The sequence below is a fragment of the Cygnus olor genome, chromosome 16, assembly GCF_009769625.2.
Source record: "Cygnus olor isolate bCygOlo1 chromosome 16, bCygOlo1.pri.v2, whole genome shotgun sequence".
NCBI classification, from domain to species: domain Eukaryota; kingdom Metazoa; phylum Chordata; class Aves; order Anseriformes; family Anatidae; genus Cygnus; species Cygnus olor.
The window spans coordinates 1,805,962-1,830,159 of NC_049184.1; the positions used below are offsets into that span (position 1 = coordinate 1,805,962).

Consider the following 24,198-nt stretch of genomic DNA (forward strand, 5'->3'; position numbering starts at 1 on the left):
CAGCTGCTAACTGCCTGTGTAAGGCTCCTGACCCTGGCCAGGCATCCTGGGGACTGCTGGTCGCCGAGCCCAGCAGGGGCATAGCTTTTGCTGGTGCCTGGTGATGGGGTGCATGGAGGAAAGATTTCCAGCCCCTCTGTACACGGGCATCACCCCCGACGTCTCCAGCCCCTCGAATCCAAAGCAAGCGGAACCCACCGACCTGCAAACGCAGCGGGATGCCAAACCAAACACAACTCTTGGGCAGAACGTCTGGGTCAGGAAGACACAGCTCGCTCCCTTTATTCGCAGCACAATGGCTCGGTGCGTCGCCCCACAGACCTCCTCTTGGCAGCTCACCTCCTGCTCCTCCCAGCCCCGAACCTCCGGCAGCCCTGGAAGGAAAGTCAGCAGCACGGCCGCCTCGCTAACGAGCTGGGCCTTAATGGGGGTCCCCGAGGCAGAAAGACCCCCGCTCAGCTAGCAGGGCACGCTGCACGTTGGGGTTCGTACCGACGGCAGCGGCGCCTCGCCCTCACTGCGGGTAGCGGATGGTGAGCACCTGCTCCAGGCTCTCGCCGCAGGAGCGGGTGCAGCAGGGTTTGACCCAGCGCTGGGCCGACGGCCGGCAGAGCACTTTGGGGGCTGGCAAGTGGAAGCGCTGGGGCAGGGTCCCCAGCATGTCCTTCTTGGCCTCGCCAGCCCCCCAGTTCTTGGTGAGCGGCTGGGGGTCCCCCAGCGGGGTCCCCGTCTCGGGGTCCATGGGCACATCCTTGCTGCTGGTGGCGTTGGTCGCCGGGCTGCCGACGGCCTCCTCCATGACCTCCTGTGGCTTTGGTGTGAGGTGGCACATCCTGCGCCCAAATCCAAGAAGAAGAAGGGCGCATTTGTCCTGCCCTGGGCAGCCCAGCCAGCACCAGGGCATGGCTCAGCGTGGCCCCATCAAACAGCCCGCAGGGAGGGAGCACGGAGGGAGAGGCTCTGGAGCACAGGGAAATGCCTGTGCCAGGCCACCATGGGCTGCAGTGCCCATGGGGTGCAGGGAACAGGGCAGTTTGGTGAACCCCAGGCTGGCCCTGAGCCCAGAAACCTCCGGTACGGCTGAATCCGGCACCCTCCCAGACCAGCCCAAACCCACCTCTGATTCACATCCCTGCGGTTTATCCCCCTTTAGGTCATCCTCACCCCTCCAAATTTGTGCCTTTGCGTGGCAGACAAGCAGGGCCGGGGGCGTGGGGCCCCTCTGCCCCCCGACCTACCTGGGAGGGACCGGCAGGAGGCCGGGCAGCCTCTGCGCCGCAAGCGAGTGCCAGCACTGCACGGCCACAGCGTGCAGCCGCAGGATCCTGCGGTTCGTGCGCTTCAGCAGCCTGAGCAGCGACAGCTCCTTCAGCACCTGCGGAGTGGGGCGGGCAGGGTGAGCGCCCCGAGCACCGCAGCCCCCCGCGCAGCCCCGCCGCGGGGACCCTTACCTTGCGGAGGTGGCTTTTTGGATCCCTGCTGCCCAGCGGGCAGGGCTGGTCCCCCATGTCTCCAGCCTGGGAGAGGGAAAGGCAAGGAGGCAGGTTAGGGTTAGGGCTAGGGTTAGGGTTAGGGCTGGGGTTAGGGTTAGGGTGGCATCGAGCTCGTCCCAGCAAGCATCACCGCAGGCTTGCACTCCCTGGGCTCCTTTGGGGACGTGGGGACATGTCCCCACAAGGCAGAGGTGCGTAATTCGGGTAACCCAGCAGGGGCTCCTCCCAGCCCATGGCATTGCCCATGAATGTCCCCACGGTGGTGGCCTGGGGGGGCACAGTGCCATGCCGTGGGGCTGTACCTCCTGAGGGGCAGCCGGCTCCTTTTTGGGGGCCTCAGATGGCAGTGTAGGGCCGCAGGGTGAGGCGCTGGGGCAGCGGCAGTGGGGGACAAGGGCTGGGTTGTGCTCGGAGCTCATGGTGGCAGCGAGGACAAGGGCTGTGACCTCACGCCTCTGTGACACCAGAGCCCCGGTCTCAGCGCCCAGCTGCGCAAAGGGGACCAGGGACGGTCCCGTAATGGGGGGCACAGCTTAATGGGGAGTCAGCTCGGGTGACACAGCTCAAGAAGTGGCTGGGAGCAGGGCTCCCATTCCCTTCCTGGGGTATGGGAAAGCTGCAGGACCCCTCTGCTCCGGCTGGGCCCAGGGAATTGGGCAGGGACAGCCCAGGAGACCGGGTGGGGACAGGGGAGCTGCCAACCTGACCGTGGATGTCCTCGAGCAGGTCCTGGGGGCAGGGCGGGTGCATGGAGCAGCTCCAAAGCGCAGAAGGGACGGGGCACAGGGCCAGGTCTGCAGGTCGAGGGTCATCCCGTTCCTTCTTCCATCATCCCACAAGCCGGCAGCAAGCAAACCTGAGTAGGGCCAAAGCCCAGCAGTCCGGGTACAGCCCTGGGGGAGATTTACCCACATTTACCCGTGCCCGACCGCTGGAGGTGGGCGGCAGCAGGACACGGCTGCACTGCCACGTGCTTCATTCAGCTGGGCACGTCACGGGGGCAGACCAGGCAAGGAGATGAGCCCAGCGCACTCGGGGACCTGCCGAGGAGAGCACCACACCACTGCCACGAGCAGCTTTGGAGGGCTGCCTTGTGCGGGTGTGAGCTATAAAACCTTGTTGTGGCTGAACTGAGACCTCCTTGCATTTGTGTCCGTATGTGAGCATGCATGCACGCTTCCCACACTTCAATCCCCGATGGCATCTTCCCATTTGAAGCTCTCCCTTCCTCCCCTCCTGCCCAGAGAGGAGGAAAACCAAGCCGTGAAGGAACCAAAAGGCTGGTGAAAAGCAGCGGGGCAGAAACAAGCAGCTATCCCTACCTCGCACGGTGGGCAGGCAGCTCCTCTCCTCTGCGGTCCTGGCTGCGAGCATCTCTCCCAGCCCCATGGTGCCTTCAGCACCGTGCTGAGCATCCCTCAGCTCCTCGGGGCCGGGGCTGTGTGACCACACCGGGGTGACGGGGCAGGCACCCACGGTGAGCCCCGCTTCCCCGGCCCGGCCGCCCGTCCAACGTCAGCAGCTCCGCGTGCTTCCCCGCCGCCGTCCCCGGCTCTCAGTACCCAGATGACTGTGAGCAGCGCTTTGCCAAGCCGGGGAAGGTGTTTTCACCCAGCCGTGTTTAACCACAACACAGCGACAGAGAAGGTGGCTTAAATGTCACTGCTGGAGGAGGCTGTTTCGGCTGCTCCTCCTCCCACTTTCCCTGCCAGCTGAGCGGGGCCTGGGTGGGTGTCGGGACCCCGAGCTGCCGGGATGGTTTTGGGAACGAGGACACACCGGGATGCCCAGTCCTCGTGCAGCACCAGCTCCACGGGCTGTTTGCAGGAGTCCCCAGGGCCACCCTCTCTCCCCGTGGGTTCCCACATGGCAGCATCAACGGGGTCACCGTGCCGAGGGTGCAGCCCACCAGCGTCCCCATCCACCTCCATCCCCAGCCCCCTTCCCACCCTGAGGGCTCAGGTCGGGGGGCCACGGCCCCGCAGCCCATAGCTGGAGGGTCCCGCGTCCCCTCCTGCGGCTGCCTCAGGAGGAGGCGGTGAGAGCAGGAGCGCTGCGCGAGGCAGCCTCCCACGTGGCCTGTGGTGACCTTCCCCGCCGCACGCAGTGCGCCCCGGTGCCGTGGCAGACAGGGTGGCTCGTGCACCCTCTGGCTCCCACTTGGCCCCCCCAGCAGGTAAGGGCTGCACTGGTCCCCGGCCAAGGTGGGGGGCTCTGGTTTGGGGCAGGGAATGGGGAGCGGGGGGCTCCAGGCAGGAGGTAATGGGGTGTCCGAGGTGTTTGGGGGAGCAAAGTGCTTTGGGGGAGAGCCTGGAGCTCGGCAGTGCCGTGCTGGGGTGAGCAGGAGGGTGAGGGAACGTCACCTGGTCTGGGGGTGTGTGGCTTTGCACCCATCTGAGCACCCAGGGTGGCTGTCCCTGCCAAGCTCCTGTCCTCCCCTGGCCCCACAGACAGCAGGGAAGTTGCAGACCCCATCCCATTTTGCCCACCCTTCACGGTGGTATGGCACAGCTCTGCTCCGAGGGCTAACGGGGCTGGTCCCGGGCACCAGGGCAGAGAGATCCCGCTCCCCCCAGCCTCTCCGCAGCCCCTCGCCAGGCCGTGCCCTCACCCTGCAGTGGTGCAGAGCAGCTGCGGAGGGCACAGCACCCACCTGGTGCTGGCTGGGGGCTGCTGCAGGCATGTCCAGCTCAGAGATATCACCCGCTTGGGGCCAGTTGTGCTGCATTTCTATTAAGCCAGCTGAGTTTTAAAGCTGTTGCTGTGCAGGGAAAAAAAAAAAAAAGAAATTTAAAAATCATGATTATGGCAGAAAAGAGCATCCCTGAGTGGCCGGGCTCTGTCACTAACCCTTGCTGCTTGTGTAGCCCCCGTGAAAGTAAAAAGAGCTAGTGTGGTTTCCCTGGCGTGGGAAGCCAGCCAGGGCTGGGAGCCGAGCACAAGGGGAGAACAGTGGGGGCGGTGGGACCTGCGGCTGGCATTCAGAAAGCCAGAGAAATAACTCAGCACCAGCTGAACCTGCTGCTTTTTGGCAGCTCCTGCCCAACTTCAAAGGGGCTCAACCTCGCTCTTGCATCTGTTCTGCCTCCTGGTGCCACTGCCTGACCCACTACGGGTCACATCGGCCCCAAGCCCTAGGAGGGGCTTCCCTTGCCCCCCGTCAGCCCTCCCCAAACCCCCCATGGGAGCCCCGAGCTGTCACGGTGAGATGGGGATGGAGCCAGCCCAGCCTGGCCCTGGCCCCTTCCCCCTGAGGTGCCACCCTGTCCCCGCAGCACCTACAGCCCCGAGGGGTGCAGGGACGAGCCAGCCCCGAGGCAGCATCCCCCCAGGGCCTGATGCTCCTCTGCCACGGGGACCGATGTCACCAGCATGGGATTATTGCCAGCCTCACAGATGCTGTGCGCCCAGCCCCACCACTTCCCAGCCCTGTAACCCTGCTCCTGGTGCTCTCCTAGATGCTCCTGCTCTCCGAGCCCCACGGGTGACGCAGTGCCTCCGGGACCTGCCTGCAGCAGCCCCACAAAATGTCCCAAGAAGGGGGGCTGCCGGAGGGTGCCGAAAGCAGGACCGTCACGGGGGGGCTCAGCCTGCCCCCGAAGAAGCGGGAGATGACAGCGAGGAAGGCGCTGCCGGCCCCGGGCAGCCCCAGGCACTGGGGCTCCACACCAGCTCCAGGTGCCTGGGTGCTGCCGGGGGGGCCCGGGGCTGCCTGCCCCTCGCCCCAGCACCCACCCTGCTGCGTGAGGCCCGTGGCTCCTGCGGGCACCCAGCAGCCGTGGGCACGATGCGCCCTGCCTGGGCACACGAGGGACCCCGGCTCCACCACAGGCACTGCTGATGGGGCAGCAGGGGGCTGCCCACAGCCCCCGGGCATCGCCGCCACCTACAGAAGGGGCTGGGGCACCCCCCGAGGCTGTCCCGGGGCCAGCAGCTGCCTGCACGCCCCAGCCTGGATGTCCCCCAGCAGGCAGCACGGGGACAGACAGGACATGGGGATAGGGGCGGTGGGGGCCCTGCCAGGGCTCTGGTCTGCAGCCAGCCCGGTGGCACCAGCTGGGGCTGGGAGCGCAGGGGGCACAGAGCTGGGCGGGGGGCTCGCCCCGGTAACCCCATTGCCCACAGGCAGTGTCCCCAGGGCACGGGTGTATTACGGACTGGCAGTGGGTACGGGCAAGCTGAGCAGGGCAGCTGCCAGCCTGCACGATGCCAGTGTCCCCCCACCCACACCAAACCCCTCGGAGCCCCCCAGCCCCTCACCTCCACCTTCCACCAGCGCTGCCCCTCCGCAGCCCCCTCTCAGGGCGGCTTCCCCGCAGGGGACAGGCGAGGAGCCTGCTGACACGGGGACCGTCCCCACGGTGCCCACCCCGGTGCCTGCCCACATTTCCACCTCCCCAGGGCTGACCCCCACAGCACCGTCCCACGCGTTGCTCTACTCCCAGCCGCTCTGCCCCGCGGTCGCGTACCGGCAGTGCCGAGCCCCGGCCGGCACCGGGGGGCTCTGGGCCATGCTGCTGCCCACAGCCAGCACGGCCTTCGTGCTGCCCCACTTCCAGCGGGGCTCCCTGGCGGTGCTGCCCGGCGGCGAGCAGAGGAAGGTGGAGGAGCTGCGGGAGGAGGATTTCCTGCGGTGCGCGGCAGCCGGCACCGAGCTGCGCATCAGCTCGTGCGTGGTGCGGGGCATCCGGAGGAGCTCGCATGCCGGCTTCGCCTCCCTGCGGGTCTGCCTCGGGGAGCAGGACGGGCAGGTGCGTGAGGGGCTGTCCTCAGGAAGGGGATCCCCACGTCCCCAAATGCACGGGGGCCGTCACAGTGCAGGCACTGACATGAGCAGCCATCCCCTGCGCTCTCATCACCCAGAGGAGCTGCCTGGGCTTTGCAAATATTTTTCCCCAAAAGCTCTGCGCCTCCAGGAGCTGGCAGTGAGGGCTGCCAGGTGCAGGGAAGCGGGCAAGGACATCAGTCCTGCTCTGCGCGGAGGGAGTGGGGCCGCGGGGAGAGGCAGGCCAGGCTGCATGGTCCCACCTACATGTCCCCACCAGATCACCAGCCTCATCCTTAGGGGACCCTTCCAAGCATCAGCCCCAGAGAGCTGAGAGTGCGCAGGCAGAGCGGGACCAGCCGGCCCTGGCACCCTAACCACGGAATCGGTGGCTTTCCTCAATGCCAGGCTGGCCCCGGCCCTACAGAGGAGAGGGTCAGAGGCCAGGGAAGGCCGAAACGGGTGAACTCCAGCTCCGCCACCAAGCTGCTGCATGGCCTTGGTCACGTCTCCTGATGTGGGGTGGAAAGAAGGAGCTGTGGGGTGTGGTGGGGCTGCCGGGCTTGTGGAAGGCAGCTTGGGAAGGAGGTGGCCAGCCTCCCAGCCTCAGGAGGCTGCCCTTCAGCAGTGGGGCAAGCAGTGGGTGCTGGTGGCATTGGGGCTGCTCCTGACGCGGGCCCTCTCCTCGCCCTGCCCAGGTCTCAGTGGAGGTGCTCCAGGAGTTCCCCTTCTTCGCCCGGCACCGGGGCTGGGTGTCCTGCTGCCCTCACAGGACCTGCCAGCTCTACCAGCTCCCGTGCCAGCAGCTGGCCGTCGGGGACATCTGCATGGTGTGGAGCCTGAGGAGGCAGGGACACGACACCCACGGGGCTCAGCGAGAGCCTCCTGGGGACCGCTAGCCCTGGTGGCCACCGCGTGCCCCCGAGGGGCATGGCCAAGGAGCCGGGCAGTGCGGCCCCGCTCCCCCCGCTGAGCTGGCCCCCACGCTGCGGGATGCTCATTTCTCAGCAGCCACATTCCTTCGGGGGTGTTTATGGCTTTGCTGTCTCCCCGCTGTCCCGGACTAAAATCTCCCCTTTTAAGGGAGCCTCGGGAACTTGGTCGCTGGAGTTTCACAGGCTGCTCCCTCACAATTTATTGCCTTGGGGAAAAAAAAAAAAAAAAAAAAAAAAAAAAAAAAAAAAAAAAAAAAAAAACTTGCCTTGTTTTTCTCTTTGCTCCACGATTTACTGAGCGAGTCAAGCTGCATCTCATTCCCAGCGCTGCGTGCAAAGAATAAGATCTATTTTCACCACCGAGTGATTCACCTGCCTGGCACTAGCTCACCTTTCACTTAGCAGCTGTCTCCCTGCGCAGCTCCATCCTCGCCTCCCGCCCCGCAGCACCCTGACTCACCTCCTGTTTTCTACAGACCTGTAATAGAAGGGAGAAACCTGACCGGGAGCGGCAGGAGGAACGAGTCACGTTGCGTTTTCTCCTGATGACGGGCACGCTTTGATGCTGGCTTCCCCGGGGACCTTTGGCAGGAGCTGAGCTCTGTGTCCTGGAAAGAAGATGTGTCATTTCCTACCTGGGCTGGCGACCGGGATCTCCAGGGGACACCTCCCAGGGACCTGGGAATTGCAGTTAGGGCGAGTGCTGGTGACACACGACAATGCCATGAGCCTGCACCCGCGGCACAAGCGAGGCAGGATGCTGCCGCAGGTAGGGGCAGACCCTGCGGGTATCTCCCAGGGGCCGGCAAGGCTTGTAGTAGGGAGCCCAGGGAGCAAGTGGAGACTCTCCACCACCTTCAGTGTCCCCTCCGTCCCCTCCTGCCTTTTGGCCGGGGGCAGGCACGCTTGGCCAGGAGCAAAACTCATTACACGGGGCTGGCTTGCCTGCGTGCGTATAATGGGACTAAAATGGGTGCCCCGCTGCGCAGCACGGCTTGTGCTGAGGAGCCGGGATGAGTCAGTCTCCGTGCGGATGATATCAGAGCTTCTCCAGCCCCCTCCCCGCCAGGCGGGACAGAGGGGACGCAGCAGGGGGTGCCCGTGTGTGGGGTCCCTCGGCGCTGCCGGTGCCGTCACTACCGTGGGGATTTGGGGAGCCGCAGGGAGCTCGCGAGCACAGAACCAGCCTCAGCGCCTCGCAGGGGAAAGCGGTGCCAATCGGCGCAGACATCTCACATAGCAGAGACCTGAGCTAATTCCCTGGCCCTGCCTCTCGCCTCCCCGCCAGCAGGGCCGGACAGGGCCGAGGGGTCAGCAGCAGGGAGAGCTGATGCTGGAGCACGCTGCCCGGACGCGTGCCGGGCGCTCGGAGCTGGGGGCAAGCGAGGGCCGGTGGCTGCCCCGAGAGCCTCCCCCTTCCTGCCACCGTCTCGTGAGCAAAGCTCGTCCCTCGCACCCAGCGGCACCCACGGGAGCTGAAGCCAGCAGCCGTGGGCAAGAGCAGGGGGTGCAGGAACAGGTCCCCAGCTCAAACCCGCTTTCAGCAGCAGGAGGCAATTTGGGGACAGCAAAGGGACAGTAGCCAAAGCAGAGCTGGGACGCAAACAATACCCAGTTATCTCCAGCCATGCAGACAGCGAGATAAACAGGCTGAGAGGGGCCGGCAGGATGCCACAGACGCTGGGAACTCCCCGGGAGCCGGAGGAAAGGACGCAGAGGCCTGGAGCAGCCTGCGTGCGGGGCTGGTGCTGGGCACGGCGGGCACCGAGTCACCCCGCTGGGAGCAGCCCTGCTGGAAGTGGGCAAAACACCCCAAAAGGGGATTTCGGGGGTGCTGCTGGGGGAAGTCGGGGCGAGCCGCGGAAGGAGTCCACGGCCCGGCCACAGAGCGAGCTGTCCGAGCTGCGTCAGCTGCCCGTTTGGGGAAGAAAAGCGAAAAAAAAAAAGGGAGCGTGAATCACCAGCGCGCTCCCTGCCGTGCCACAGAGGCTGCCGTCCCCGCCACGCGTGGGGCAGAGCTCCCAGCTCCCCCGCCGGCTGCCAGCGGGCTGCAGAGGGGGTGACGCTGCCCAGCCGTGCCCCCAACCCCACCCCGGGGACCAGCGACCCTACAGGGGCACCAGCACCGCGGAACACCCCCCCCCCCCCCAGGACCTCTCCTCTCCATGCGCACCGGCTGCTGCGCGCCGCCCCCCTTTCTCCCCTTGTCCCCACACCCCAGCGGCCCCATCCCCGCTTGGGGGAGCCGGGGGGGGTCCCCCCGCTGCCGGTCCCCGCCCGCCGGGGCCGGGCTCGGCGGCACCGCCCCGCGCAGCGCCCAGCACCGCCCCGCAGCGCGGCATGGGCGAGGGGCGGCCCGCGGCGGCCCCGCGCTGAGGCGGCCCGGCAGCAGCAGCCGAAGCCGAATGTCGGGCTCCGGGGCTCGGAGCCGCAACCGGCGGCTGCCCGGTAAGTCCCGGCCGGTAAACGGCGGGGGGAGGTCGGAGGGGTTGGATGGGGGAGGGCGGGCAACGCGGTACCCCCCCCCCCCCCACCCCGGTCTCCTCGTCCCGCGGCGCAGCTCGGGGGTGCTCCTTGCAGAGCTCGCCTCGAAGCCCGGCCCTAATAAAACGGGGGCCCCCAGCCCCCGAGCCCCGGTGCTGGCCCCCTGCACCCCGGCTGGTTTGTGAGGGGCTGCCCGGAAAGCTCCGTGCCCGGCGGGGGGATGCGCTGCGGGGGCACCTGCCCGGAGAGAGCCCGAGCTCGGGCACCTGTTGGGCCACAGGTTTGGGGCACGGTGGGGTGGGCACCCCCCGGCCCCCCCCCCCCCCCCCCAGCACCCGGAGGAGTGGGTGCCCCCCCTCCGGTAAGGTTTAGGGCCAGAGGAGGCCGAGCGGAGCGACAGCACGTGCGAAGGTGTCGGGGGACGGGGTGCCGTAGCCCTGCCTTGCGTCTGGCCCCTCCTGGGCACCGCGCTGCCCTCCTGGCTGCCCCGTCCTCCCGCTTCTGCGGGAATTGGATAAGGGACCGTAAATAGCAGGGTCTTATGACACAGCCTCTGCTGGGGAAAGAGCTCCGGGCGGCAGGGATATTTTTAGTGCTGAGACGCAGGGGATCTGGAGATCGCTCGGAGGAGCGCAGGCAACGAGGCCGCTGCTCAGGCAGGGGCTGTGAGGTGCCCTGTCCTCCCCGTCCCGTCACCCCCCTGCTTTTCCTAGCAAACGGCTCTGCCAAAACCACCGCCTCCCTCGCACTCGCCTGGTGCATTTCCTCTCACCGGGGCTAGGGTTATTTTTTGCTTTGCTGGAACACGAGGTCAGGCGTGCCAGTTGGGAAGGGACCGCGCAGGGAATTCACGCTCAAGCAGCCAGTGTCTGGGCGTCCCCTCCCCGCCCTGCACGCTCCTCAGCGGCGTTCCCAGCTCTCCCCTCCGGCTGCTTCTCCCGAGGCTGAAGGAGCTGAGAGCCCCTGGGCCTTCCTTGTGCCACAGTGGTTTTGCTGGGGCAGGGCTGAGAGGGAAACGCTTGTGACCTCTGTGGGGCGTCCCAGAGGATGCTGTGGCAGCCGAGGAGCTGCCTCTTCCCCCGCCCCGATCTCCTTGCAGAGGCAGGGAGCGCGAGGTGCATCCCGCGAGCCAGCGGCAGCGGGGTGCCCCAGACCGCTCTGGAGGTCAGGGGGTCGGCTCTGGGAAAGCGCAGGGAGAGGGGCAAAGGAGACCGAGTGAGGCTGCCCCAGCTCTGTAGGGAACGAGCCCAAGCTCGGCACAACCTCTCATTTAAACTGCACGCCTCGCCGTCACCCCTTTCCAAAGAAGGTCCTGAAAAACAAAACTCGACTCCCTTGAAATTTCCACGAGGTATCAAAGAGCTACGGTCTGAAGAAAAGGCCGTCCCCATCCCCTCTTGGCCTCGTGCCTCCGCTAACAAGCCTTCTCCCACCCCTGAGCACACCCCTCCCATTCACCAGCACAGAGGGGAGTTTGTACCGGGATCCCGCGGACAAGGAGAAATGGAAAACGCGTCTCCTCGCCGGGGAAATGCAGCCAGACAAGTGAAACGCGCTCAGCTCCCAGCGTGAACGCTGGCTGAACACCTTTCCACAGGTGCTCCCTCGAGCTCTGTTCTGCCCTCGCCCCATGCTAGCCACATCCCAGGAGCTGCTCCCCTTCCTTCCCACGGCAGGGAGGATGCGGACGGGGCAGCTGGCAGCGCCTCACTGCCCGGCGAGCCGTGAGAGCCGGAAGGATCTGCAGGCAGCGGGGTGCTCGGTGCCGGCCCAGGCGCGCGGGAGGTTCAGCCACCACCGAGGAGGGCCTGGCTCTGAATGCAGATAAGCCTCCGGCCCCTTGGCTGAGCTCGCTGTAGTAATAACCATGACAATAGTAATAAAAGGCAGGCCACCAGCAGGTACTGACAAATCCCCCGCGGAGCACAGGGGCCGCATTGTGCGTGTGAACGTGTCCCTCGGTGGGAACATGCCAGCCGGATGAGACAATCCCCGCCACTGACAGCCAGGGAGCATGACCGGCCGTCACATGGGGAAGGGCAGCGGCAGGGAACGCTGCTCTCCTTTATGTCCCCAGCCAGGGTTGCTGAGTAGCAGCCACACACTAGCAGGGCTGTTTGCTCCTCCTGTGCCCCGGCAAGGCGCGGGAGGAGGGGGGAGGCTCCGTCCCCGACTCTCACCACGGTCACGGGTCAGGCAGAGCCCAGCAGCGCAGCTGCCGTCTCCCGCTGCCGGCGTTACGTACATAATGGCATCTCAGTGCTCGTGCCCAGCGCCCCGGCCAGAGCTCACAAACAAGTTCATAAACAGGTCCTGCTGATTTCTCCTGCAAGAGAAATCCCGGCGTGCCCTCCCCACGCGCCCACAGGAATGCTGCCACCAGCACTGGTTCCGGCTGTCCCCGTCGCGCCCTTCCGAGATGGACAGCGAGAACGTGAACGGCGAGGATCAGCCACGCTCACAGCACCACAGGCAGCACCTGCCAGCGTTTTGGTTTATTTTGCATTTGCACTGCAGGATTTGGAGACTCTCCACCTTACCTTGAAATCAGGGCGCCTTTGGGAAGATGCTGCACAGAGAGAGCTGGTCCATCCCCCCCAAATCTGGGAGCCTGAAATGAGACAAGGCGGGCAGGCGAGGGGGTCATGTCCTCCTGCTGATAAAAAGCTGGCACAGTCTGCACTCTGAGCCCAGCCCGATGAGCTCTCCTCAGCCCTGAGGAGCATGATGAACCCTGGGCTGTTTGCCACAGATTTGGCACAGCTGGGCTGGGGGGCAGAGCTTTGCCTGGGGGAGACAGGACAGGGCTGGCTCCAGCAGCAGCAAAGAAGCAGCTCTGTAATTAGTGCCCTGGTCACCTCCGTCCCTGTCCCAGTGCAGCTCCTCCTTGTCCCTGGCCGAGCCCTGCTGCAGGTGGCAAGGCAAAAACCTCCCCTGCGCTCCGTGCTGAGGGGCAGCAGCACCCGTCAGCTGCTGGTTAAGCAAAGCTTAACCTGGACCGTGCTTTTGCCACCACAGCTCTCAGCCCAGGTTCTGCTCGGCACTGCAAGCCTCTGCGGGTGCCCAGTGCTCAGGTCAGACGTGCCAAAGCAAAGGGCCCTTCAGGCGGCCAGGGCTGCTGCCCCGGCCATCCCAGGAACACGCTGAGCAGTCAAAAGAGGAGCGGGGCCACTTCCAAAAAGAGCTCCTGAGGCAGGGGCCTGGGGTTCAGCTGAAGGATGTCCCAGAGAACGGGGTGCAGAGGGCAGAAGAGCACTGAAAGGGCTCTCGGGATGTGACGTTTATCTCCGGGACATCTCCCCAGGCGCGCCGCCCCTCTCCCGTTGGGGTCCGACACCACTGAATGTTGCTGACAGCCCGCCACTGCCCTCGCCCCTGCTCCTGCCAGACAGGGTGGGGATGCTGAGCGCTGGCTGCTGCTCGGCTCCCTCCCTAGCCCGGAGGAGTGGAAGGTTTGGGCTGCGCTCAGGCAAAGCAGGGGATGTTTGTTTGGTTCCCTTGGTTACTGCACTGCCTGCTCCAGTAATCACATTTTCCTTGTGCCGGCTGGGCCAAGAGCTGCAGAGAGGAAATGCGGAACAAGTGAGGCCGAACACCAGCCTGGGAACAGCCAGGGTCACTAGCCGTGGCCCCTCCGTGGCGTTTGGGTCCTACCTGCTGGGGGTACCCAGCCCCCAAGGGATGCACCAGCTCCTGGGATGCAGCACCAGGCTCACTTCTGCTTTCCTTCAGCAACTGCCCAAGGGCTCTGTCGTTCCCGTGCGAGCCAGGGACACAAGCACCGGCGCTGAACTGCAGGAGGAATTACAGGAATGAAAATGTTTGTGCAGGCAGAAGCCAAGCTGGCTGTGCAAGCAGGGGATGTGAGCGCGGGAGCCTGCGAGCGTGGGTGCGGCTGTATTTATAGCGACGGTGGCGGCAGGGGTGGCAGCAGGGGTGAGCGTGTGCAGGGCTAACGAGGTTCCTAATCCCTTTTGTTCCTTATGCATTCCTCAGCCCAGAAAGCCTGGAGCACTGACACCAATTCTTGTTCCAGGGAGTTTCCCCTGCATGTTGACATTCACAGGCAACCCTCTGTTTTGCAGCAAGAAAGATGAATTCCGAACATGTGCAAACCGTGGCTGATCTCACATCAACACCCTTTCCCCCCTCGATAATTTACTTCAGCAGCAGTGAAAGCAGCATGCGGCCTCCCAGCTCCTAGCTGCCCTGAATCTCAGAAGTGAGGTCTGAGGCTCCGGCACAGCGAGTGCTGGTGGTGCTGCCACTCCAGCGTGTCACAGCCACTCACGGTGACCAGATCACTGTGCAGCAGCAAAGCGGAGCAGAAGGGAATCACCTAAGCTCCAGCACAGCAGCGCCATGTGAGCTGGGACGGGCAGGAGGGCTCGGACAGTCCCGCCTGGCCTGACCCTCCTTGCCTTCCTCCCCAGCCGACATGGAGCAGGGGCAGCGCAGCCTGGACACGGAGCAGATGCAGCAGCAGCAGCTGAAACTACGGGAGCGGCAGAAGTTCTTTGAGGAGGTTTTCCAGCACGACGTAGATTTCTTCTTCCCTGTGTCTCACCTGCAGATAGAGCATCGGAGACGTAAGTGCTGCGGGCACCGGCACGGGGCTGGGGGTATTTCAGGGAGCTGGCACAGCCGTTAGAGAGGGGCTGGATGTCCCCAGTCCAAAGGCAGCTGGGGACGTGCCTGTCCCACACGGACACAAGACCACACACACTGCGTGTGGGTGTACGTGCGGATTACTCACACCACTTAACCCAAGGCACTGAACGTGGGTACCCTGGCTGGCTCCCCGCGTAGTTACTGGCTTGAGACAGGCTCCTCCAGACAGCAGTTTGGGACAGGAGCAGGGGATGCAGCGAAACAGCGAGGTTTTCCAGACGGATGTTTTAAGGAAACAGGATTCTCCTGGGGACCTCTTACCAGCAAGTGGAATTCAGTTTCCCACTGCAAGGCTGGCCTCCCACTCTGGGGTCCTGCCTGGCGTCTGTGGGACAGACAGACCCCTCCCCACAGGCTATCAGCGCCCTTTGCCTGGCACTTGCACTCACCTTTTTGCTGGCCTCTCTCTCCGTAGCCCCCTTAGGCAGCATTTCCTCCATGGAGGTGAACGTGGACATGCTGGAGCAGATGGACATGATGGACCTGTCAGACCAGGACACCGTGGACGTGTTTCTGGGCTGCGGGACAGAGGAGAGCAGCGGCTCTGGGCCCCTGCCAGGTACAGGCAGCCGGAGCACTTTGCGGTCCAGCACGGGAGCTGTTCCTGCCCCCAGCATCCCCACCAGCTCCTCCTTCGGCCCTGGCCGCCCTGCTCTGTCAGCCGCCCATCCCGGCGCTCAGCGTGCCTGCGTACACACGCACGCCCCCTGTACAAAGACAGCCCCTTTACCCTGGGCTGGTCCCTGCCTCTGTCCACCTCCACAGCCCAGAGGTACAGAGCCCGTAAATGTATTTCGCTGCAGAAGGCAAGATTGCTCAGACACTTTCCAGAGTCTGCGGGGCAAATTCTCTTGTCCCGAAGCTCCTCCAGAGCAGCCCGTGTCTTGCCGTGATGTTCTAGGGCCCCACCAGGCTGCAGAGCTCACTGGACTAAGCAGGGAGGCAGCGGGAGCCCTCCTCTCCCCAGCCAGTTCCCATAATCCAGCAGCGGAGCTGTGCTGAGGTCCCACAGGCGAAGCCTGGGGTGCCAGCACCCCACGCACATGCGCTGCAGCGAGTCACCGAGGCCAACCCAAACACCTCCCAGCACATCCTGCCGGCCGCAGCCGGCAGCCTCCCGCAGCATGGCTCCGAGCCGTGCCTCACGCGAGGCAGAAAAGGCTCCGCTGCCAAAAATGGGGAAGGAATGCAAGGCACGGCCTAGCGCCAAGCCGGGGGGGTGAGAGGGGGAACGGCAAACGCGTGGCTCCCACTGCACCTGAAAGTGGGGTACGGGGGGGGGCAGTGCAGCCTGCGGAGGAGCAAGGTGCGTTGGTGGGGATACCCGTGAAGTTTGGGGGGCAAGAAGCCTCCAGAAGCCTTTTTCTTCCTTCTCTTACCTCCCTCTGCTCCAGGGGCGGACGCCAGCCAGTGCGCAGAGGAAATCACCCTACCAGTGCCCAGCGCAGCCGCGACCAAGTCACGCATTTCCTCCACGTCGTCCGTCTCCACGGATCCCAACAGCTTGGACACCAGCGAGGAGGGGGCCGAGACCCCCGTGGTGCAGTCGGACGAGGAGGACCTGCAGGAGGACAGTCCTAAAGAGCAGGCGGCCAGAAGCTAGCAGCCAGCTCTGCCCCGCTCCCAGCCTCCTCCGTACGGACCTGCCAGCCTGGAGGAAGGAAGGCTGCTGGCACTCTAAACCCCATCCTGGACTGCTGCCCTGCAGGAGAGGGGAGATGTTTCCCCCCGCCTCTCCCTCCACAGGTTCTCCTGGCAGCCAAGGGAGAAGGAAAGGGGTGTTGTTAGGCTCCCAAAATTAACTCTTCAGGCTTCGCTGCTAACACTCCCTGCTTCATTCCCCCCCCGCCCGAACGCTCAGCATCCCACAGTCCCACACCGTTCCCAGAAAGCCGTCCCTTGGGATCCCAGCCCCCCCGGTCCCACTGACAAGGATCCTTTCCGAACAAGCATTTAGCAACAGCAGACACAAAAATAACACTCCTGTCTAACCCAGCAGCGGGTGCGTGTGTTATTGGGAGAAAAGAGCGCTGGGGATGAGGGTTAGGTGGGGGCTGCAGGAGGGAAGGTGGGGATAAAGCAAGCATGCTGAGGGTACAGCTGAGAAGCAGATGGCCACATTTCTCCTGCTATACATCCCAGCTCCAGCACAGGGTGGGAGCAGGCAGCACGGACCTCTGCTTGCTCCGCAAAGAAGGATGGGCGATAGTGGAGCTGGTCACCATCCCGTGCTGCCTGCCTCACGGAGGCTGCTGCGTGGGCACAGCTGTCCCGGAGAGGGCTGCCAGTGACCTGTAACTACCCACAGCAGGGAGATACCCCGTGCCCACCAGCTGAGAGTACTTCAGCACACGCAGCGCCAGCAGCTCTTGCTCCCCAAGCCCAGTACGGGGGGCATTGTCCCGGTTGGCGGCTGCTTTGAGGAGCGCAGGAAGAACCACTGCAGAGCAAGCCAGGGGCTGCTGCCTCTATCAATGGCTGCAGGCCAGGAAAGCGCTGTCACTGCTCCGGCTGTGTCAGCACAACCGCAGTCACCCCGAGGGGGGGAAGGAGCCTGCGAGATAAGCAACAGTATCCTGGCAATGCCGTGCACCCAGCTGCTTCCCAGGGGTGCTTGGACCTGCTTGCCATGATCCCTCCTGCACCGGGCAGCCATGCATGGAGGCTGCTGGGTCTTGGGGGTAAGAGGAGCGGTGAGCTCGATCGTGTCCTTGTCCCAGCGCTGTCCCGGCGTGACCTTCCTTGGGGTGCCCCCATCTCGCTGGCGGCTGATGAAGGCAGCGTGCATCCAGCCGGATCCCTGTCTGAAGATCGCTGCTGCCTCTGGAAAGAGCACGTCAAGGAGTGAGGGGGACCAGAAAACGGAGGGGCAGTCTGGGAAGAGGAAGCTGTTGTGGACAGGCCCGGGACACGAGGACAGGGCTGGGACACGAGGAAAGGGCTGGGACACAGGGACAGGGCTAAGCCACGAGGGCAAGGTTGAGACACGAGGGCAGTGTTAGGGCACAGAATCACCGAATCGTCTAGGTTGGAAGAGACCCCCAAGATCACCGAGTCCAACCTCTGACCTAACACTAACAAGTCCTCCACTAAACCATATCACTGAGCTCTACATCTAAACGTCTCTTAAAGACCTCCAGGGATGGCGGCTCAACCACTTCCCCGGGCAGCCCATTCACGAGGACAGGCCCTGGGACACGGGGACAGGCCTCGGGACACGCAGACGAGGTCGGGACACGAGGATGGGGCTGGGACACGGGGACCTCCCCGGGACACGGGGACCTCCCCGGGACGCAGCACGGCCCTCGCAGCGCCCCCGCTCGCGGCAGGCCCCAGCAGGGCCCCCCGGGGGCCGTCCCGCGGGCCGAGCACCGTTCAGGCACGGAGCCCGCCGGGGCTCCCCCGGCTCGCCCCGCGGGGCCGGCCCCGGCCGCCACCGCCCCGGCCCCGGGCCCGAGGCCTCCACGGCCGGGCCGGGCCCCGCCGCGTCTCCATGGCAACGGCGGAGGCGGCCGCCGCGGGCCGGAAGCGGAAGCGCTGGGGCCGGGGCCGCCGTGATGGCGGCGGTGCCGCTGCTGCTGCTGCTGCTGCTGCTGGGGGCGGCGGCGGCGGGGCCGGGGCCGGGGCCGGGGGCGGCGCTGCGGGAGGAGCTGCTGCTGCGGCCGCTGCCCGCGGGGGACGTGGCCGCCGCCTTCCAGTTCCGCACGCGGTGGGACGCCGACCTGCGGCGGGGGGCCGGTAGGCGCCGTGACGTCACCGCGGCGGTGGGGGGGGTGGGGTGTGACGTCACGGGAGAGGGGCGAGGGACGTGGGGAGCGGGGGAGGGGCGGGGCCAGCGGGGGCGTGACGTCGCGGGGGCGCGAGGATGACGCGAGCGGGGCGGTGATGACGGGGGGGGCTGGTGACGTCACCGCGGGGGGAGTCCGCGTGACGTCACGTCGGCAGGTTGCGCGTGACGTCACGGCGCCGGGCGCTGACCCCGCCTGGGGCAGGGCGCAGCGCGGGGACGTCAGCGGGGTCCTGGCGGTGGCAGGGAGGGGGCAGCGGGCACCGCGGGGCGTGGGGACACGGCGACGTCAGCAGGCCGGGGCGATGACGTCAGCAGGCCGGGGCGATGACATCAGCAGGCCGGGGGCGATGACGTCAGCAGGCCGGGGCGATGACATCAGCAGGCCGGGGGCGATGACATCAGCAGGCCGGGGCGATGACATCAGCAGGCCGGGGCGATGACGCGAGCACGCTGGCCGGCACTGACGCCTCGCGCAGTCTCTCACTACAGGCTCTTCCCGAAGGCGCTGGGGCAGCTGGTGGCGGCGCAGGGCGTGCGGGAGCTGCACCTCGCCCTCACGCAGGGCTTCTGGCGCACCCAGAGCTGGGGGCAGCCCCCCCTGGGCGCCCCCGCCGGCGCCGAGCTCTGGGTCTGGTTCCAGGACGCCGTCCCCGAGTAGGTACCTGCACGGCGACACCACGGCCACGGCACCGCCGGGCGTCTGGGGTTGCAGCCGGGTGGGAAGCGGGGACTGCAGGAGGCAGGGCAGGGCGGCCGGCAGCACGTCTGTCCTCTCCCCGGGGCCTTTCTCACCAAAGGCCTCGTGCACTGGGGCCCGCCTGGAGCTGGGAGGGGTTTGGCAACGTCCGGTGGAATAACGAGCCCGTAAGAGCAGGGGCCGCGGCAGAAAAGGCACAAAGGGCAGAGTGGCGCAGAGAGAGAAAGCTCTAGTTCGCTAAAGGAACAAGGAATTCCCTCAGGGGGCTCTGTGCTGACAACCCCCTCGCTGTGGTGTGGGGTTACAGCTCGAGCTCTCATCCGTGACTCGCTTCCTTTGACTCCCGTTCCGTATCTGCCACCGTTCCCTGTCGCGCGTTTCCTCTGGCTCAGCCCAGCAGCTCGGCGTGGGTTTGCAGAGCTGCCTCCGCCCCAGAGGGGGCCTGCGCGGGGCCCCGCTGCCCGGTCAGCGCTCGGAGCTGCACGACGGTGCCCCATCGCCCCCCGCCTGCTCCCCCAGCCTACCTCCTCGCTGACCAGCTGCGCCCAGGGACCGCCCCTGCAGTAAACGTTGCCCGGATCCCACGGGTTAGAATAAAACGTGAAGAGGGGCGGAGAGTGAGTGACCACCGGCCTCTGGCTGTGAGCTCCTGAAAGCCAGCACGGTCAGCGCAGCGTAGTTGTTGAACGGTGCCGATTTGCCACCTGTTATCCCGAGCTGCTGAGTCCTCCGTGATGCGATGTCTGTTCCCACAGCGTTGACAAAGCCTGGAAAGAGCTGAGTAACATCCTCTCGGGAATCTTCTGCGCTTCCCTGAACTTCATCGACTCCACCAACACGGTCACTCCGACAGCGTCCTTCAAACCCCTGGGCTTAGCCAACGGTGAGCCCGACCCGCGCGTGCCCGAGGGCTGGCTTCGTGCTCCTTGTCCCTGGCTTGAGCTCTGCCCCGTGACACTGGGGGGGAGTCCGCGTGCGGGCCCTGCCAGGACTCCTGCTCTGGCAGTGTTTGTTCCCGAGTTCACAAGTCGCTGTGATGAGGTAGCCCTAGAAGGGGAAATCCGGTGTCCCAGAATAAACACCGCAGAGGCTGCTGCTCTGCCATCTCGGCCCGGAGGGGAGGGAGAGGAAGCGTTCCCACTGGGTTCCCTGCCAGCTAACAGCGCTGCCAGCTGCAGCAGCAGGTATCGGAACACGAGGGCACGGACAGCGGGGGTTGGTAACCTGTTGGCAGCATTTCCTCTCCCTGCTGATGAGACTTACACTTGAACAGAGGAAAGCCACAAGCAGCACGTGGCAGATGCTCCCAGGCCCTCAGCCGTCCCTCTGAAAAGCGTTTTACAAAACAGAGAGTGAGAACCGCAGGATTTAAGGCGCTCAGAAAAAAAACCTGCCGAGAGCTACCCTTACCTAGTCTTTCCAAATCACTCTGACCGGAGTCGGATCTATCCCGGAAGGAGTTTGTGGCACTTCGGGCGTATTCGGAGCGTGTCGGGCTCCGGACTGCACCGGAGGACGGAGCAGGTCTGCTGCTCTCGTGCCTGCTGTTAACCCTCTGCCTCCCTGCCCAGGGACGGATCACCGGCTGCTGCGGTACGCTGTCCTGCCCCGGGAGGTCGTCTGCACAGAGAACCTCACGCCCTGGAAGAAGCTGCTGCCGTGTGGCTCAAAGGTAACGGCGAGTCCTGCTCTGGGGAGCTGGGGGCAGTCCAGCAACGTACACCGGGAAGCCTCGTGGCCTTGCAGAGAGCAAACCGTGGACCAAGTTTTCCTTCCTCTCCCCGCAGGCCGGCCTGGCCGTGCTGCTCAAGGCTGAGCGGCTGTTCCACAGCAGCTACCACTCGCAGGCAGTGCACATCCGCCCCATCTGCCGGGTGAGTGTCGGGCTCAGTGGCTCCCTCCTGTGCCTCCCTCCTTCAGCAGCTGGGCGTCTCCTGGCAGCCCAGTGCTTTAGGCGTTGAGGAGAGGCTCGACGTTCGGAAGCTTTCCCCAGGGCTCTGTTCTAGACAGCTTTAACACCCCCAAGAGAACACCGGAACCTTCCTTGCTGTGACTTGCAAGATGACCCTGCTCCTGTGCAGTGGATTCGGTGTCTCACTGGGACTCTCGCAGTCCTGCTGTAGTTCGAGCTCTCTCCTGCCGTCTTGCCCTTCCGGAAGGCGTGATCAGAGCCACCTCTTTCTCTTCCCCAGGATGCTTCCTGCCTGGCTGTTTCCTGGGAGCTCAGGCAGACCCTCACTGTGGTCTTTGACAGCTTTACCAGCGGCCAAGGAAAGAAAGGTAAGCGCAGCACCAGCGCACTGTGGCCCCCGCGTGCCCCCAGCCCGCCTCACACTGCTGTCTCGGACTTTGCTTCCCACAGACTGGTCCTTGTTTAAGATGTTCTCTCGCACTCTTACTGACGCGTGTCCTCTGGCATCGGAGAGCAAGGTCTACGTTGACATCTCCCCTAAGAACAAGGTAACGCCCCTGCACTTACAAGCACGCTGCTCCCTGTTCGGTCACTTCACGTGGCTGTGGAGCATCGTTGCCTCCAGACTCCGCCCAGACAGGTCCTGGAGGCCTCCAGGGCTGCTGCAGGGCTGCAGTGGTCTCCTTCCTCGGAGCAGGGCTGCTCAGAAGCGCTCAGGATGAGCGTGGCAGTGTCAGCAAGCGTGCCGAGCTGGCCACTTCTGAGGGGGGCTTTGCCAGTTACTCCAAGAGGCACATTCCTCTTCATGGCCCACTTGCTTTCTCAGGAAAAAGAGTTACTGGAAGTGACCCCCACTCCAACATCCGTACACGAAGCTGTTGTCCAGGGAGACAAGAGAACCTATGCAGTCTACGACCTGCTCAGCCCCTCACTCTTCAATTCCTCCCGCAGCCTCAACGTGCAGCTGAAGTGGAAGCGGCCCCAAGACAGCCGTGAGTGACCAGAGCGCTACTCCCCCTGCACCGTCGGTCCAGGCTCCGGGCCCAAAAGCACCTGGCAGCAGCCTCTCATTCCTGTTTCTTTTTCCCTTTTGCAGAGGAACTGTCAACACCCGTACTCCACGCTCAGCGCTACGTAAGTGGCTATGGGCTGCAGACTGGCGAAATCAGCACTCTCGTCCACAACACTCACCCGTACCGGGCTTTCCCTGTGGTCCTGCTGGAGACTGTGCCGTGGTACCTGCGGCTCTACGTGCACACCCTGACTGTCATCACTAAGGGGAAGGAAAACAAGCCAAGTGAGTAGATCCTCCCAGCAGCGCATGCCATCCGAGTCCCTTGGCACAAGCAGCTCATTCCAGAGATGGTTTAGTCCCTCCCTTGAGCCCCAGCGATAACCGGGGGACAGGACTGGGAAACAAAACATCTTAGGATGTTTTCCCAGCCTTCAGTTCAGCACTCGCCGCAGATGAGGCTTTATTAAGTCTGTTCTCTAAGGGTCCCTTGGGCAGTGTTTCATAACCCAGCAAGAATCTAAAGCAAAGGAAATTGATTTTTTTGTAGTTAAGGAACCTCGATGTAAAACTGATGAGTGGATGACATTTTACATTTTTACCTTTTGTTATGAACACCTAACTTTTGTGGGTCATCAGTGCTAAAGATCAGCCAGATTTAGCTTTAACACATGCTTTTTATTACTTGTTCCGTCTTCACTTGCCCCGAAAACTTTTCCCAGGAGAGTAGAAGCAAGATCACCCACTTAGCGAGATCTCTAGGCAAGGTGAGGCTGCACAAGTGCCACTCCAGTGCCGCTGATGAGTGTCTTTGGGGCTAGGTTATATCCACTACCAGCCAGCCCAGGACCGCAAACGGCCTCACCTACTGGAAATGCTGATCCAGCTTCCAGCCAACTCTGTCACCAAGATCACAATCCAGTTTGAGAGAGCCTTACTGAAGTGGACAGAGTACACGCCTGACCCGAATCACGGATTTTATGTCAGGTAAAGACATACTGCAGCTCCTTGTCCCCTTCTGGGCTTTGTGTAGGACTGGCTACCCAGGCCTCTGGGGCTGGGAAGAACTTGTGCTGTCCCTTCGCTGGCAGGACTGACGCTAGTGCGTCCTTTGTCTCCTCAGTCCATCCGTGCTTAGTGCCCTGGTGCCCAGCGTCATTGCAATGAAGGACGTGGACGTGGAGGAGAGCCCGCTCTTCGCCTCGCTGTGAGTGTTCCTGTCTGCTGGAGAGAGGGGCTGTGCTGCAGCACGTGTGGGCTGGTTGCAGTTATCCTACCTGGTCTTCACCAGCCTACAAAGACTCGTGGGTCCCTGGGGAGCTGCCGCGGGATGTTCTTGATGTGTCGGGAACAGCAGCCCAGGGGCCCTCTCGAGGGGGGCTGCTGGCAGGGAGGTGACTACAAGGGACAGCTGGTGGTGTCAGTCCCCGCAGCCTCTTCCGTGGTCTCCTCTGAGATTTGGAGGTCCTGGGGAGAACCTGACCCCTAAGGGGCTGTGAGCACGTCCAGAGGCCACCCAGCTCCAGCGCTGGTCAGCACGAAGCGGTGGTCTTGTGCAGGGTGACGCTAACCTTCCTGCTTCCCCTCTCCAGCTTCCCTTCCTCCGACGGCTCCAGCTATTTCGTGCGCCTCTACACGGAGCCACTGCTGGTGAACTTGCCGACGCCAGACTTCAGCATGCCGTACAACGTCATCTGCCTGACCTGCACCGTGGTGGCAGTGTGCTACGGCTCCTTCTACAACCTGCTGACCAGAACCTTTCACGTGGAAGAGCCAAGCCGGGGAGGGCTGGCCAAGCGGCTGGCTAACATCATCCGTAAGTTCAGGGGCGTGCCGCCCCTCTGAGGGCAACCAGGGCCGCTGGCGCTGGACACAGGGCTCGGTGGAAGCCCAGAGCTCTGTGGGGAGACCCAGGGAGCAGAGCGCTGCTGCCTCCTGTCTTTGCTGCCTGCGTCTCTCCTGGGTCCTACAAGCTGAGATTGCTTCCGTGATTAAGATGGAAGAGGGCTCTAAGCGCAGTAACTCCCAAACTGCATTCACACAGGATTAGGAAATGTGCAAGTCGTCTGTTTGGGTGAGGGGTAACTTATTTACCAGGAACAATGCTGGAAGTAAACTTGAGCTGTTTTGTACATTTGTGCTGCTCGTTGTTTTTGCTTTCCTGACCCCACAGGCAGAGCTGATCCCATAAGACACCGCTAAGTGTCTAGCAGACTGCCGTGGTCGGCTAGGGGAAGCTGCAGACAGTCTAGGGGGAAGGGGCATGGTCTGCACTGCAGGAATGGTTTCATCTGCTCTGCCATCACAATTCCACAGTTGCCACATTGCATCGCCCTCCTTCCAGACTCCAGCACATTTGAGCCAGTTTGCAAATTAACCTCCAAACTGTCTGCTTGTCCCCTCTTTCATACCAGGAGGTTATTTCCTTTTTTAAAGAAG

General features: G+C 64.0%; 3 protein-coding genes across 11 annotated transcripts; 2 read left to right on the top strand and 1 right to left on the bottom strand.

The window, feature by feature from the left end:
- Positions 1 to 257: 257 nt before the first annotated feature.
- TP53TG5 (TP53 target 5) lies at positions 258 to 12,333 on the bottom strand. Of its 7 annotated transcripts, XR_005824987.1 has the most exons (10): positions 12,218 to 12,333; positions 7,585 to 7,801; positions 5,963 to 7,399; positions 4,147 to 4,248; positions 2,816 to 2,931; positions 2,196 to 2,729; positions 1,452 to 1,517; positions 1,239 to 1,375; positions 493 to 833; positions 258 to 374 (listed from the first exon to the last, which is right to left on the bottom strand). XR_005824987.1 is itself a non-coding variant. In XM_040576460.1 (5 exons), exons 1-4 carry the CDS (start codon positions 1,910 to 1,912, stop codon positions 515 to 517), a joined length of 639 nt encoding a protein of 212 aa, XP_040432394.1. In that variant the 5' UTR covers positions 1,913 to 2,189; the 3' UTR covers positions 258 to 374; positions 493 to 514. The 7 variants fall into 7 exon arrangements, 1 of the variants encoding a protein (XP_040432394.1); XR_005824988.1 differs by having other exon boundaries at positions 2,816 to 7,399; positions 7,672 to 7,801; XR_005824990.1 differs by having other exon boundaries at positions 2,196 to 2,386; positions 2,816 to 7,399.
- DBNDD2 (dysbindin domain containing 2) lies at positions 9,486 to 16,343 on the top strand. 3 transcript variants are annotated; one of them, XM_040576457.1, is made up of 4 exons: positions 9,486 to 9,641; positions 14,111 to 14,266; positions 14,764 to 14,907; positions 15,743 to 16,343. In XM_040576457.1, exons 1-4 carry the CDS (start codon positions 9,599 to 9,601, stop codon positions 15,949 to 15,951), a joined length of 552 nt encoding a protein of 183 aa, XP_040432391.1. In that variant the 5' UTR covers positions 9,486 to 9,598; the 3' UTR covers positions 15,952 to 16,343. The 3 variants fall into 3 exon arrangements, with proteins under 3 accessions (XP_040432391.1, XP_040432392.1, XP_040432393.1); XM_040576458.1 differs by lacking the exon at positions 9,486 to 9,641 and adding an exon at positions 11,993 to 13,613 and having other exon boundaries at positions 13,763 to 14,266; XM_040576459.1 differs by lacking the exon at positions 9,486 to 9,641 and adding an exon at positions 13,905 to 14,041.
- Positions 16,344 to 17,905: 1,562 nt separating this feature from the next.
- On the top strand, positions 17,906 to 23,891 carry PIGT (phosphatidylinositol glycan anchor biosynthesis class T). The gene is made up of 12 exons (XM_040576456.1): positions 17,906 to 18,086; positions 18,615 to 18,792; positions 19,591 to 19,718; positions 20,407 to 20,507; positions 20,623 to 20,709; positions 21,028 to 21,115; positions 21,198 to 21,295; positions 21,574 to 21,739; positions 21,844 to 22,044; positions 22,581 to 22,746; positions 22,883 to 22,966; positions 23,352 to 23,891. Exons 1-12 carry the CDS (start codon positions 17,906 to 17,908, stop codon positions 23,602 to 23,604), a joined length of 1,731 nt encoding a protein of 576 aa, XP_040432390.1. The 3' UTR covers positions 23,605 to 23,891.
- Positions 23,892 to 24,198: the final 307 nt, after the last annotated feature.

Excerpts from the sequence above, each read along its gene's own strand:
- TP53TG5 (XM_040576460.1), bottom strand. The coding sequence starts at position 1,912 with ATGAGCTCCGAGCACAACCCAGCCCTTGTCCCCCACTGCCGCTGCCCC. Across the intron at positions 1,518-1,795 it reads AGCCGGCTGCCCCTCAGGAG|GCTGGAGACATGGGGGACCA; the intron begins GTACAGCCCCAC and ends TCCCTCTCCCAG. Across the intron at positions 834-1,238 it reads CTCCTGCCGGTCCCTCCCAG|GATGTGCCACCTCACACCAA; the intron begins GTAGGTCGGGGG and ends ATTTGGGCGCAG.
- DBNDD2 (XM_040576457.1), top strand. The coding sequence starts at position 9,599 with ATGTCGGGCTCCGGGGCTCGGAGCCGCAACCGGCGGCTGCCCG. Across the intron at positions 14,267-14,763 it reads GCAGATAGAGCATCGGAGAC|CCCCCTTAGGCAGCATTTCC; the intron begins GTAAGTGCTGCG and ends CTCTCTCCGTAG. Across the intron at positions 14,908-15,742 it reads CGGCTCTGGGCCCCTGCCAG|GGGCGGACGCCAGCCAGTGC; the intron begins GTACAGGCAGCC and ends CCTCTGCTCCAG.
- PIGT (XM_040576456.1), top strand. The coding sequence starts at position 17,906 with ATGGCGGCGGTGCCGCTGCTGCTGCTGCTGCTGCTGCTGGGGGCGGCG. Across the intron at positions 18,793-19,590 it reads TTCCAGGACGCCGTCCCCGA|CGTTGACAAAGCCTGGAAAG; the intron begins GTAGGTACCTGC and ends CTGTTCCCACAG. Across the intron at positions 21,296-21,573 it reads ACATCTCCCCTAAGAACAAG|GAAAAAGAGTTACTGGAAGT; the intron begins GTAACGCCCCTG and ends TTGCTTTCTCAG.